Raw genomic sequence first — 12,801 nt, 5'->3', positions numbered from 1 at the left:
TTAGTTGTTAAAGAACTGGTGTTGATAACAGCACATTCTGCTGGCACTGAAAAAGTAACAGTTTGAATATTGTAAAAAAAAAAATTACCCGACATTAATGTGTCTGTAAAAAATATACTGTTGCTTTCTTGTAAAAGAAAATACGAAAACAAAGGGTGTTTAAAACACCAGCTTCTCTCACTAATTAATCTGAAAATGCTGCAAAAATGTTTAAAAATTTACATAAGAAAACAACTGGCACCACTTTAGCCAAAATTTGCTTTGCATGTTGTACTGGACTGCCGCTGCCTTGGGCCAGCGCAGACAGCAGTCAGTTAGCAAATAATTAATTTTGAAATGTTAAAGAAGAATATCAGAGTGACTTTTAGTCATGTCACACATTTTGATAATTGCTTTAAGAACAAAGATTAATTGTACAACTCAGGGGCTTAAGCTAATAAAAATGGGGTATTTCACAGTCAAATCATGACCCTGAACCAATTTAAATGTTGTAGCATTACTCGAGGCAAGTCAGCCATGCAGTAACACGAATTAACTAGAAAAAATATATATTGTACAGGATTTTCTTTTTGTGCTCCAGACCAGAATTAAGGCAAAATGAAACACATGGATGATAGTTATTTTTACACATTGCAACAAAACGTAAAGGTTAACACCTCCAAGGAGCAGTTCTAGTTGTCTTGAGTTAAACTACTAACTCTGATTTCTCTTCTGTTTTAAGTGCTCAGAATATCTGCTTTCTTTATTTTGTGAATGTACAAAACATAAGGCTCTTCTACAATATGTGTTATGCCTAAACTGTATGTACCTTTGTATTATTCTGGTTCCCAGAGGACAGAAATTGTCTTTTATGGCCTTACCTGTGTGTGGTCTTCTTTCCAGCCTTAACAAATGTGAAGCTGTGGGCCATCGACCGACAATGCTTTCAGACGATCATGATGAGGACGGGGCTCATTAAACACACGGAGTATATGGAGTTTCTGAAAAGGTGAGCAACCACAGCGCATCGTCTCATGGTGACAGGAAACAGTATGAATAGGTCTTTGATCTGAAATTCAATGAATGAATTAACGAAATGAATTCAGGACAGCGTGTGTGTGAACTGTTTCTCAAATAATTTGTAATTCTTGATTTTCTCTCCAATAACTATGGTAACTAACTTCAGAGACAGCGTTGTTTGACCATCTGAAAGGCATATCTAGTGTCTTTCTTCTAAAACGTCAGCGTTCCCATCTGTTAAGAAGCGACAAAGCACTAAGCACTTTTCTAAAAAGGAGCTTATTATCATTTAAAAAGGTTCCTGGAGCATAAAGTATAAGATAAAAGAAATATGCATCAAAGGACAGAAGGAGAGACACAATCAGGTTATAAATTGCTTATATACCTGATTTTTTTCTGTTTGGCTTTAATTAGCTTTGATTTTCAAGCTGATTAGGGAAATTATGTCTACCTTTCTTCTTTTACACATAACCCTTAATTACTATGACTTAGTTGATGTTCTTACATCATTTATATTCACTACTGCTCATATTTGTTGAAGTGAATTATTGACCCCAGGCAAATGAAAGGAAACTGTACATATTAAAATGATCTAAGGGCTCATTTCTACCATTGCTCACAATGCTACAATATCAATAAACCCCCAAACAGTTTTTTCCTTTCAAGTGATACTTACAGCAAGGCAACAAGTGCAACTTGACTCAAAAACGTAGGTAGAAATTTTGTATGTTTGCTGGAAGTAAAGTTTTTATGCGTGTATAATGCGCACCACATGAGCTTCAAATGAGTATTTGCTTGAAATAAAATGCTTTTAGTAACTTATTCTCGGTCAATACATACAATGTTGCTCGCTAAGAGTTGCAATATACCTGACTCCAAAGAGGAAACGGTGTATGAAATATTACATATTATATAAAACGCTTTTTCCATTAACCACTGTGGAAATTTCATACCCCACTTTTTTACATCCTACAGCAAAGAAATGTGTTTTTCCAACCTGGACATTCACTATCTGCAGTAAGCTGCACAGAAGGCCCTCCTTCTAATAAAAACAGAAAAAATACATATTTGTAAAAAAAACAGAATGCACTTACTTATATAAGAATTTAAAGATTATTTTAAGAATAAATTAATACATCTTTTTGACTTGAAAAATCTCAAAACATTTACAACCTCTTTCAGATAGACTAAGGATATACAGAATGGCAGCTCTCTTCTCCCCACAGATCTTACATAAGAGTTTGAGAGATGAGTAAATATTTAATAGATCTACTCTATGTTTGGTTTATAGACGGGTGCCTTGGGGGAAATCAGAGATTAATGGTAGCATTTGTTAATAAGCTCATAATTATATTCCCTTTGCGCTCCTCGGAAGAAGATCTAATAAAAGAGCTTATAGGTTTTAGCGAACAACAAAAGCGGACTGGTTGCTGTGAGCCTACACCCGCCCTTTAACTGCTGTGAAAATTACATATTTGCACTTATAAGTTGCGGAGGAGGAAGACTCTGGAAACATTGATCCCACATGATTGCAAATACAGCAGCTGAGTATACTTGTCAGGAGCTTTTGCCTCTTCCAAGCGTATATTTTGAAATCACTTTAATGCATTGTGAGAGGAAAGGTAAGAGTGACTCTTAGTGAACAATCTCTCGAAAATATACAAAATGCATTTTTCCTTTACTGAAAGTTTTAGAGTTGCTGGGCGAACACTCAACCTTTTCCTCTACCACTTTGAAGAGAAGCCTTTGAGGACAATCTGCATAATTTGCTTAGTTTAGAGGTACAGAGGAATCCTGTATTATGTTTTATCACAATCTCTCACAATGAGTTGAGTTATGAAATTAGAAACGTCAACGTAAACAAAACAATTGCATAAATGAAAAAATAGTGGTGCTGTATTCACCCATCCCAAAATGAAGCAGTTGGATCAGAGTTGTGCCACAGAAGCGTTTTGTTTGCGTCGAAATGCTTCATTTCAAACTCTGTATAATTCATGTAGAGTTGGGCTGCCTCGCTAGTAAATCCAGTGTTTCTGTTGAGGAACTGGAGACATGCAGATCAGCAAAGTGGCCAGGGTCTGGAGGCCAAGACAAGATGGCAAAGATTACTGTAATAGAAAATGGAAAATGAGCACAAGGTGGGGGGTGATAGGGAGCTGGAGAATCGAAGAGGAAGAGATGATATGGGAAGATAAGGCTTTGTTCAGCAACATGGCTTATTTTCTTTCCCTCTTGATAAACATTAGCCCTGTTTTATTTGGTTCGCTCAATAACAGACAGATTGCCTTCATATAAGCTGCCTGGAAGCACCGGAACAAACATCACAACCTCTTGTGGACATATTCATTTTTGCAGTTTACATCTTGCCATGTATATTTGGCAATATTTACACCAGCATACTTTAAGAATATAATACTGGATGTAAGACAGAAATCTAATTACAAAGATTTCTTTTGTATCTCCCTGCTTTCTATGGATTACCTTGCCAATGCAGTTGGGCTATTGGATGAATTCATAGATGACAGGCTGTTATTTTAAGAGTGCTTTTTTAGTGGGGGTATAAGTTACTATTTCACACAAGCTCTTAATGCGTCTTTCCTTCTGTTTTAATTTATTGATTTTAATACTTTACAATATTTATGTTTTAAAATTGGTAAGTATTCTTATGTCCATAAGCTTTCATTGAATATCTTTTTTTTTCTCAATGATTTACCACAATTTGCTTCTTTTTTTTTTTCCTACATGTTACAGTTTATTATTATTTGCCAGTTGAGAAGCTGCTATATGTTGACAAAACAATGCTTATTAGTTAGGTTTGATAATTATTTTGGTGCTTGAATGATTCATAGGTCAGAAACACTAAAATGGTTTTCTAAAATTAATAATCTGCAAAGACTGGATTGAAGATGGGTTGCTAAGCAATTCATATCCCTCCCAAGATAATAATACAAAAACACTCAGGCCAAAAGACTTGTACTCATGACTGCTTTAATAGAAATTCTGGCTTCATGGACCAAATCATGGATGGCTTCAGATTGTATATCTATAAAAACTGTAGAAAAAAGTTGAAAATGTCATTCTTTGATATTAACAATTTATTATAATAAGTTAAGAAAACAAATATTTTTCTGGGTTTACGTTGTAAATACACCCTAAGTCTCAGACACGACATTCTTTTTTTTTAGCAAAGGAAAGCACCTTGCAGGAACTCTGCCTGTCATCAAAAATGGTGCTCCATCTCTGAAGTAATGTTTTCATTTAAGTGCTCTACCTCGTTTGGATTTAGTTATTCCATCTACCCACATTTATCTTTTGGAGCCATTCTCTTGTAAATAGGGTCCAAAGGTAAAAATCATTGTGCTGTCTTTATACCCTCATTCAAAATGAGCCATGCGTTGTTGCAATAAATCAGAACTGGAAGCTGCCCTCTCTGGAAAGAGGCAGAGCCACCTCCAAATTTATCACCACCTGTACACAATAGCATTACCAGTGTGATGCATTAATCTGTGCCATGTAATTCAGTTATTAGAAATGGTTTGTCTGTCACTGTCCAAAGCGAACTGTTCCTAAGACCCGATCTTTGCCTATAGCAATAAATTGCACTTTTGCTCTTATGGTCATTTTGGACAGAGTATGCATATTTCCGGGCAGACCCCCCTTGCTGGTTTATTTGTTCACTCTTTTTGACTGCATATTTATGTACTTTTGCATCATCAATTACCACAGTTACAGTTAAAAAATTACAAAATGAAGATCTTAGAGACCTCTTGCTTTACATAGCATGACCTCAGGCCATAGTTGCTAGTAGCAAGATAGGTTGATGTGTAAAACAATGGTCCTGGATTTCAGATGATTAAACTTATTTACTTTAATGGAAACTTTCTAAGTAGATTAGTGGTTTAATGTACATGACAAAACATTTGAATTTTATACTGTCCTGTTAAAAAGGTCCTTTTTTCTTCTGCAGTGTCCCCACATTTCACGACCTACAGGAAGACATTCTGAGCAAGCTTGCTGATGTCCTTGAAGAGGTATGGAATTGATCCATCTATCTTAAAACCCACCAGTCATACATTTACCTTAGCAGATTTTAATTCACATCTTTGTTTTATTTAGAGAATAAAATCTGATTCCTGATCATGTTTACTTGCTGAAAGCAGTTTAGGGATTATTACATTTGTTTAATGGAAGGCAGTACAATTGTTGTTTAGTTGCTGTGGGGATGCAGACCAACTAGGTGGTGGTCCTTAATCTGTTCAGGGATTAATTATGTTGCAGACAGAGGTCATTCCACTTTCAACCAAGCTTTGCAAAATGAGTCATTTTTTGTGTTTCATTCATTGATGCACTTTGGCATCCATTATGATTCAAATCCTATTATAATGAATTATTTGTTTCAAATACTAATGAATAGTGAATAATTTCTGCCTGAAATAAAAACACAAAGAAAGACTAGTTCTGCTCTCCTTTTTGTCACAAATGTGAACAAATATTCTGTGTGCACGCTTTCTTTAGTCTGATTTGCTTGACATTTGTTTTCCAGAAATATTCTGGAGAGGAAACACAAACACTTCTACATTTAGAAATGAGTATTAATGCTTAAACCGAGGAACTTAAATTGTTGAAAGTTCATGCAACAAAAGTCCCTTGTTAAACTACAAAGAAAGTATAAAATATTTAAAGTGAAATTGTTCTAAAGTTTAAAATGTTTAGTAAACAAAATTCTAAGTCTCAGAAATTTGCAATATTACATAATATATTTTAAACAAAAATGTCAGACTTCTGAAAGTTATGGTATTTCAATATGTGGGCCTCCTTTTGCATAAATTACAGCATCAATACAGCATGACTTGTTGGAGATCAGCCTTCACTTTTGTTAAAATTACTTTTTTTATTTTGAGTTTGTTCTGTCCAAATTTTGATTTAAGAAATAGTATTTATTAAATTAAATAATAAATCTCCAGATGCTTTTCTATTTATAAGTAGTTATAAAACTATAAGGCATACTAATTGATCTAATTTTATGCCTTACTGATTTGGGATATCTCTACGTTAGAAGTGAAGTGATTTGGGATTTCTCTATGTTAGACACATTACCATTATTTTTTATTTTGTATTATCAAAGGCATTCTCTTAATTTGAGACAGTAAGTGAAATAGTGTGGATAATAAAACATACATTTAACAGTGTGAGGTAATTTGATCTAACAGGAGCTGTTGATCTCAATAGTTTCTCAAGAACAGTTACAAGGTATTTCACAAGTTGTGAACTATTTTAGAAAAACAAAGACTGAAACATGTCAGGTCATCAACCTCAGGAGAGTGTTTCTGTGACTGCTTATGCTCTCAATGTGCAAGATCAAATAGAACTTTAAATTGAGTTGCCTTGATGCTGCAAAAATGTTTTTTACGTTTCATTGAAAGTTTCACGACTTACCTTCATCACTTACCCTTCAAGCAGCAGACTCTTTAGAAAATGTAAATGCTAATTGCTGTTTGGTAACTTCAGCGCCGTAACTTATCCCAGTGCCAGTGTTTCTTAATTCTCGTCCTCAGGGACCGCTGGCCTGCATATTTTAAATGTGTCACTGTTCCAGACCACTTGATTGAATTGATTGCACGACTTTCTCTGCATTCCATCAAGTGGTGCAGAAGCCTGTTAATCACCCACTTATTCAAGTCAGGTGCATGGCAGAAGGGAAACCCCGAAAACATGTAGAGCGTGTATGGAGCTTGAACTGACCTTGAGTAAAGTGAAACAGGATAGAGTGTAAAGCAGAAAGTATCATTACATTATGCTAAAAATGCGTATTTTTCACATTTCAGATGGGAAAGGTTCTGCTTGAACCCTCTCTATTACTGATTTGCTTACTAATTCAAGAAAACTGTGAATATTAATGAAGTCTAAATTTCTGGTGAATATTCTTTTAGATTGGAGATAATTTGGTTATGAAATAGTTAATACAGTAAACTAACTGATTTATAGCTGTCACATGTGGTGAAATAAAGCCTAATTTTTTTCATAATATTTTGTTGTGATTTCTCATGACTTTTCTACTTCAGTCTGATCTGCTTTATTTTGTTCAGCTTTGACTTCTGGGTTTTTCCTGCAGGAATTCTGTAGACGAATTCTGTAGACGAATTCTGTAGACAAATTCTGTAGACGAATTCTGTAGACGAATTCTGTAGACAAATTCTGTAGACGAATTATGTAGACAAATTCTGGAGACGAATTCTGTAGACAAATTCTGTAGACAAATTCTGGAAATGAATTCTGGAGACGAATTCTGTAGATAAATTCTGGAGACGAATTCTGTAGACGAATTCTGTAGACGAATTCTGTAGATAAATTCTGTAGATGAATTCGGGAGACGTTTTGAAGATTTTTATCAAGCCAGTGACTATTTTTCTCACACATATGATGTTTTTCTTCTTCATCTTCTATGTGTTTGACTAATGAACATTTCAAAACCCAGTTTGCACCAGATAGTTTCCAGGATGTGGAGGAATACCAAGCATGTAGAAAATAAATAATTGTATTTATTTCACTCTTGGTTTGAACCAGTAAGTTCCCATCCATCTATGTTTTTTTTTTTGTTTACCTCATTTTAGGGATAAAAACATTATTAATGATGTATGTATTAATAGCCTATTCTCCTGTCTTTCAATAGTAGTTCTTTTTTTATGTTTGTCACATTTTTGCCTTCTTCCCTGACAGACGCATTATGAAGAAGGAGAGTACATCATCAGACAGGGGGCCAGAGGAGACACCTTCTTCATTATCAGCAAGGGGAAGGTGAGGACAGTCACTCCAGACCATACCCTCAAGATAGACCTCATCACAAGTCAGGGCATCCAGGCATATAAAACACAGCAACAGATGCCAATCTTTGAAGTGAAGACGTGATATTTTTGGGATGGAAGTTTGCTATCATCAGTCATCTTCAGATTGGCGGATAGGGAAAAGTGCTGCCTCTTTCATCATCCCTTTGCAGCAGTGATAGGAGTATTTGGAAAGGGGAAAGGAGTCACTTTGATTTCCCCTTTGAGTAATCAACACTGGCTTTCACACTGGACTCAGTTCTCTGGGAGGGCTTTCAACTTGCCTTCTGGTCTCCCTCTTTATTTTGTGACTGGGTGGGCCATGCTCATCTTCAACAGCTTTTCCACCAACTTACATTGGAATTTGTGTACCGTGTATTTACCGGCACTCAGGTCTGTTTTGCACCTTTCACCAGCTCAACTGTAGTGATTTGATTCTCTTTGCAGGAACCAGCCACTGAAGATAATTTAAAAATGTTCTTTCTGAGCTTCAAAGAGAGAAAATAGAAATTGCCTAATGGAAATCAGAAACAAACCAGCAAATCCATCTGGCTGGATGTCACCATCAAGAAACAAACTTGACATTAGAATTAGATTTCAAGAAGAAATGTTTGAAAACGTTCCCAGTTTAAGATAAATTTCCAATGAAAATTTAGAGCTACACAGGACTGTTTTGAGCTGTTGTCTTGATAAATACTCCAGGAAAGAAAAATGTATGCATTCATCCATCTGTCCATAACATTTATAGCAGCAAAAAATAGATTTAATTTAAATCTACACCAACTTAATTCAGTTAAATAAAGATACATATAGAACCAAAGTGAAAGTAAAACAACATTTTTCTTACACAAAGTGACAGAAAGCCTTCTGTGGTTCCACATATTTAATTGAAGCCTCACTGAGCTTAAAGGTCAAAGGTCTGTATGTGAAAAAAATATACATTCTGCTTGTGGACCCCAACAACCTGGACATAAAACTGCACCTACAGCATCACAAGAGGGTATGCCAACACTAACAAACATTTGGCCTGCATCACTCCATCTGGTTCTCTTAAACAAATGTCTCAATCCGTCATGCAGTGAGTTTTCACATACTGTTTACACTTCCACAAACGAGCAGTACACCTAGGGCTACAGCATACTTTCAAAGTCCAATCCTTGCTGGTACAGAGCACACACTGGGCTTACTAATCAGCCCATTAGCCTGTGCTTACATTGTTGCCTCTATTACAACATTATCTGTCTGCCTTACAGTTCAATGGTGAAAGAAGAGACTCTGTCTCAGATAAATGATGTTCCAGCCTGTGGTCTCCAGCCAAATTTTGAAAAATGAAAGATTTTGTTGCATCAATTCTGAGCTTACATATGCCTAGCATGTACATGTGACTGCTGCAGAATCAATGCAAGTTTAAATGAAATGTCACCGATGTTACATAATGACAACACTGCTTAATCACACATTGAACTATAAAGTTAAGTAATTGAGTTATATTGTTAATATCACTTTGGAAAATTACACACACGTTGTCCAATGGACAAACCGCAGTACTGGAAATATGTTGGTAACCAAGGATCCACTCTGAGGGTGTCAGATTCCCAAGAGCTTTTTGTAAAACAAAAGCTGGGTTTTCTGTCCTTCCTGTACCACCTTCTGATCTGAATCAGATGCATTGCAACTTCTTCGGTGAACACTTTTCACTTCCTCTACCTTCTCTCTATGCTTTTTCTCTGCGACGACAGGATTATAGAAGATCACAGGTAATTAGGCTGTCAATCAGCTGTTCACTGCATTCCAGCACACTGTTGCTGGATTAATGTTGCGACACCTAATGGATGAAGACGAGAGCCTTCATTAGGTGAAAATCATCTCCATCCGCTCCCCTGAAAATGTATTCAAGTGCCAATCCTGTAATTTGTAAGTCTTTGGTTCAATGCAGTGTCATTGCATATGTGCCATCTAGCTGATAAAAAAGTTAGTAATGCATCTTAACTCCTGCACCATGAAGACAAATACCTCACTGTGACAAAATATGTTTAAAGACAAGTTAGTGTTTTTCAGTGTGATCCAACCAACAAAACAATTGATATTAATTTATGTTCTTGCAGTTATTTAATCAAATGTTTCCTAGCTTCCTTTAGTTGCAAGACATCTATCAGTCTTGATCTTCCTCACATTCTTCAGGCTACATTCTGCTTACCTGTTACTCTCCTCCTATTATGTCCCTCTTTCGGCAGGTTAATGTGACGAGGGAAGACTTGCCCAACGGAGAGCCTGTGTACCTCCACAGCCTAGGAAAAGGAGAATGGTTTGGAGAGAAAGCACTGCAGGGGTAAGATTGTACCTAATAACGCTCCCATCCTCCCGATTCCTACTCATTCTTAAATCTTTCTTCTCAGAATCAGGTGTTTGTCTAGGTGCATTGATGACTAGTTGTGTCAAACATGGCAACTTATGACAGGCAGTGTTGTTGAAAATGAGGACTACGAAGTTGCATCTTTGCTTCTTTTCTATACTCGAGGCTCTTTGGCATGAGCAAAAAAAGTTAACGTTGCAAATGCTGTTGATGTGTTGCCAACTATTTTCCTGACTTGCTTCCTGCTTCTTGAGGGAAAATAGTAAGGTGCCCCATTGGTTTTCTTTGCAGTTCTTTCTGTTAAAATTGCAAAATGTATTCCTGTCCTTTCTTTGGCTGCAGTCTGTGATGGATGTGACAGAACAGATTCAATGAGTGCAATGCAGAGGAGCATTAACAACTCCTGGAGTCGACTGTGTTTCCTCACTTACAACAGAAAGTCCTTGCTCTGCTGGGCCTTTTGAAGGTTGAGTGAATGTTAGAACAGGCACTGAGAAATAAAACTCTGTCTCCAGAGTTGACACAGGGCTGGTGGACATTATCAGGAGGAGCTGTATTGATGGCTACCTTTAAAAGTTTGACAGTCATGTCTCCAGTCTTTTATGTGTTCTCGTTCTGACTGTATCAGCCTGAGTTTCATAAGCCACTGCAAAACTCTAAACTCAGTGCTGTTGCAGGTGGGAAATACCATTTTCTCACCAGCCACTTTGCGTTCAAGGTTAATTTTCATCGTCACCAATTTTCAACATCTTATAACAGTTTATTTATTCTGGTATTTATTGATATATAATTGATATCATGGAGTAATCTTAAAGATGCTTAAATGTCATGTATATCAGTAAGTACTGATTACTGATATTACAAATTCTACTCTGATCCACCATTTGGACGAGTTGATTTGTATAACATACAACAGATTATGATCTCAAATTCAAATAAACTAACTCATTGCTTTCCTGTATCTAAATATTAGATTCAGATAGCCACATTTGCTAATATAAGGCAAGGCAGATTAAAATTTTCCTGTAACCCCTTTTGTAAAAATATGTACAAAAAGATCAAAACTGCATGGTAGAAATTGATGATGGGCCAAAATGACAAGCATCCTGCTGAGAACAAAACATTGACTATTTGCTATCATCCTAAAACTATCCAGTGATGTACTTCTAAAAAAAAAAAGAGAAACATTTAGCTTTAGATTTATTTGCAAGGTCTTATTGAGAAAGTTTGTTGATTGTTGGCCTCTTTACACTTCATATGGTTTGGCATATTACTTCTAGTTCAGTTCTTCCATAATGTACAGTGGACTATGCAGAAGTCAAAGTGCAACTTGGGTTTATTGCTGCCCCTGACCAGACATTGAAACAAATGAACAACGTTTTCCTGTTGTGATAGTAAACCACTTACTGCAGACTTTGGGCTAATCACATTTCCAGTGAAGCTCACTGGCCAAATGCAGTGACACAGTTGTCATCAAAATAGAGCTGAAGTCATGAAGGATGAGTTGAGAAGTTTGACATGTACATTCCCAGAGCTCTAGTCAATGGTACATGGGGGAGAATAACAGTGGAGACAGGCAAATCCTTGTGGATCACCAGTGCAAACAAATAATATGTCAAAACTGATACTTCTCAGACCCTCTTACAATACAATATTCCCCAGGACAGTAGATGGCCATTGAGATTCCAAAAGAAATACTTTTGTAAATTAATAGTTTATATTACAATCATTTATGTAATGATCTATAAGCAGGATCATTACATGAAGCATTCCAGAATGTAATGTGTTGTCCAGTTCCCTTTTAGGCAAACCACACACTACCCATTAGCTGTGCTGGGATGTTTGCTAGGTAGGCTAAAACTAGTCTGTCATAATGCTTGATGACCCCAAAAAATAGAGTATATGGTCTGTAATCGTTCTCTCTATTGATGGGTTTATTATTTAAGACCACAATGATGGTGAAACATTTGAAGCAGGATGGGACATCACTCAACTCCAAATGTTAATTATTGATCTTTATGAGGACTGGGGTCAGATGGTCTTTTGGTTTTGCAGGAAGGGAGTCTCCTTCTAGGCTTTGGGATTTCATGATTTGTTTTCTCCTGGGAAAGAACTGACTTAAAGTATATCCTTTTAATTTATCATAAATGTTGTCTGAGTGTATGGGAGTGAAAGAAGGCGAAGCACCAGAGATGTGATGGTGATTGCTGGTTTTGGTTCGGCTAGGATGAGGTATGCGAATGTTTGTACAAGCATTTTTCATTTTAAAATTATCATCAATGAACTACAGTTTTTTTTACATTTTATTTTTGCTACAACTGTCTTCATTTCTCACCTATAATAAACTGCCAAATATTTTTTTATTTATTATTATTGTCTAGCCAGGCACACTTTTCTTTACACTATTCATAGATGGAGTACTTTTTATAACATCCATTTTAAAATGTTCTTATATTTCATAAGCTGTCAGACAAAGTAAAAAATAGCCTTCTGCTTTAGTGATTGAGAGATACATCGGAGGAAATCCTAAAATCCAGTACAGCAAAGGCTGATATCATAAAGGTGGAGTGAGATTTGGTTTGAATCCAGCAATAACTGACATTTCTCACTTGCGCTTGGGAATAGAAG

At 36.2% G+C, this 12,801-nt stretch overlaps 1 protein-coding gene across 2 annotated transcripts in view; it reads left to right on the top strand.

The window, feature by feature from the left end:
• Positions 1–12,801, top strand: part of LOC129359859 (cGMP-dependent protein kinase 1) — a 90,644-nt gene that overhangs the window by 55,317 nt on the left and 22,526 nt on the right. For both annotated transcript variants that reach the window (XM_055029788.1, XM_055029787.1), the window contains exons 4-7: positions 883–988; positions 4,967–5,030; positions 7,717–7,794; positions 10,055–10,149. In XM_055029788.1, coding sequence (XP_054885763.1) covers positions 883–988; positions 4,967–5,030; positions 7,717–7,794; positions 10,055–10,149 — 343 coding nt within the window. The remainder of the gene's footprint in view (positions 1–882; positions 989–4,966; positions 5,031–7,716; positions 7,795–10,054; positions 10,150–12,801) is intronic.

Source organism: Poeciliopsis prolifica, unplaced genomic scaffold (genome assembly GCF_027474105.1).
Source record: "Poeciliopsis prolifica strain line A6 unplaced genomic scaffold, Auburn_PproV2 SCAFFOLD005, whole genome shotgun sequence".
In the NCBI taxonomy this organism is placed as follows: Eukaryota; Metazoa; Chordata; class Actinopteri; order Cyprinodontiformes; family Poeciliidae; genus Poeciliopsis; species Poeciliopsis prolifica.
Note: the sequence above shows the minus strand (reverse complement) of the source record. Positions and strands in the feature narration are given on the sequence as shown.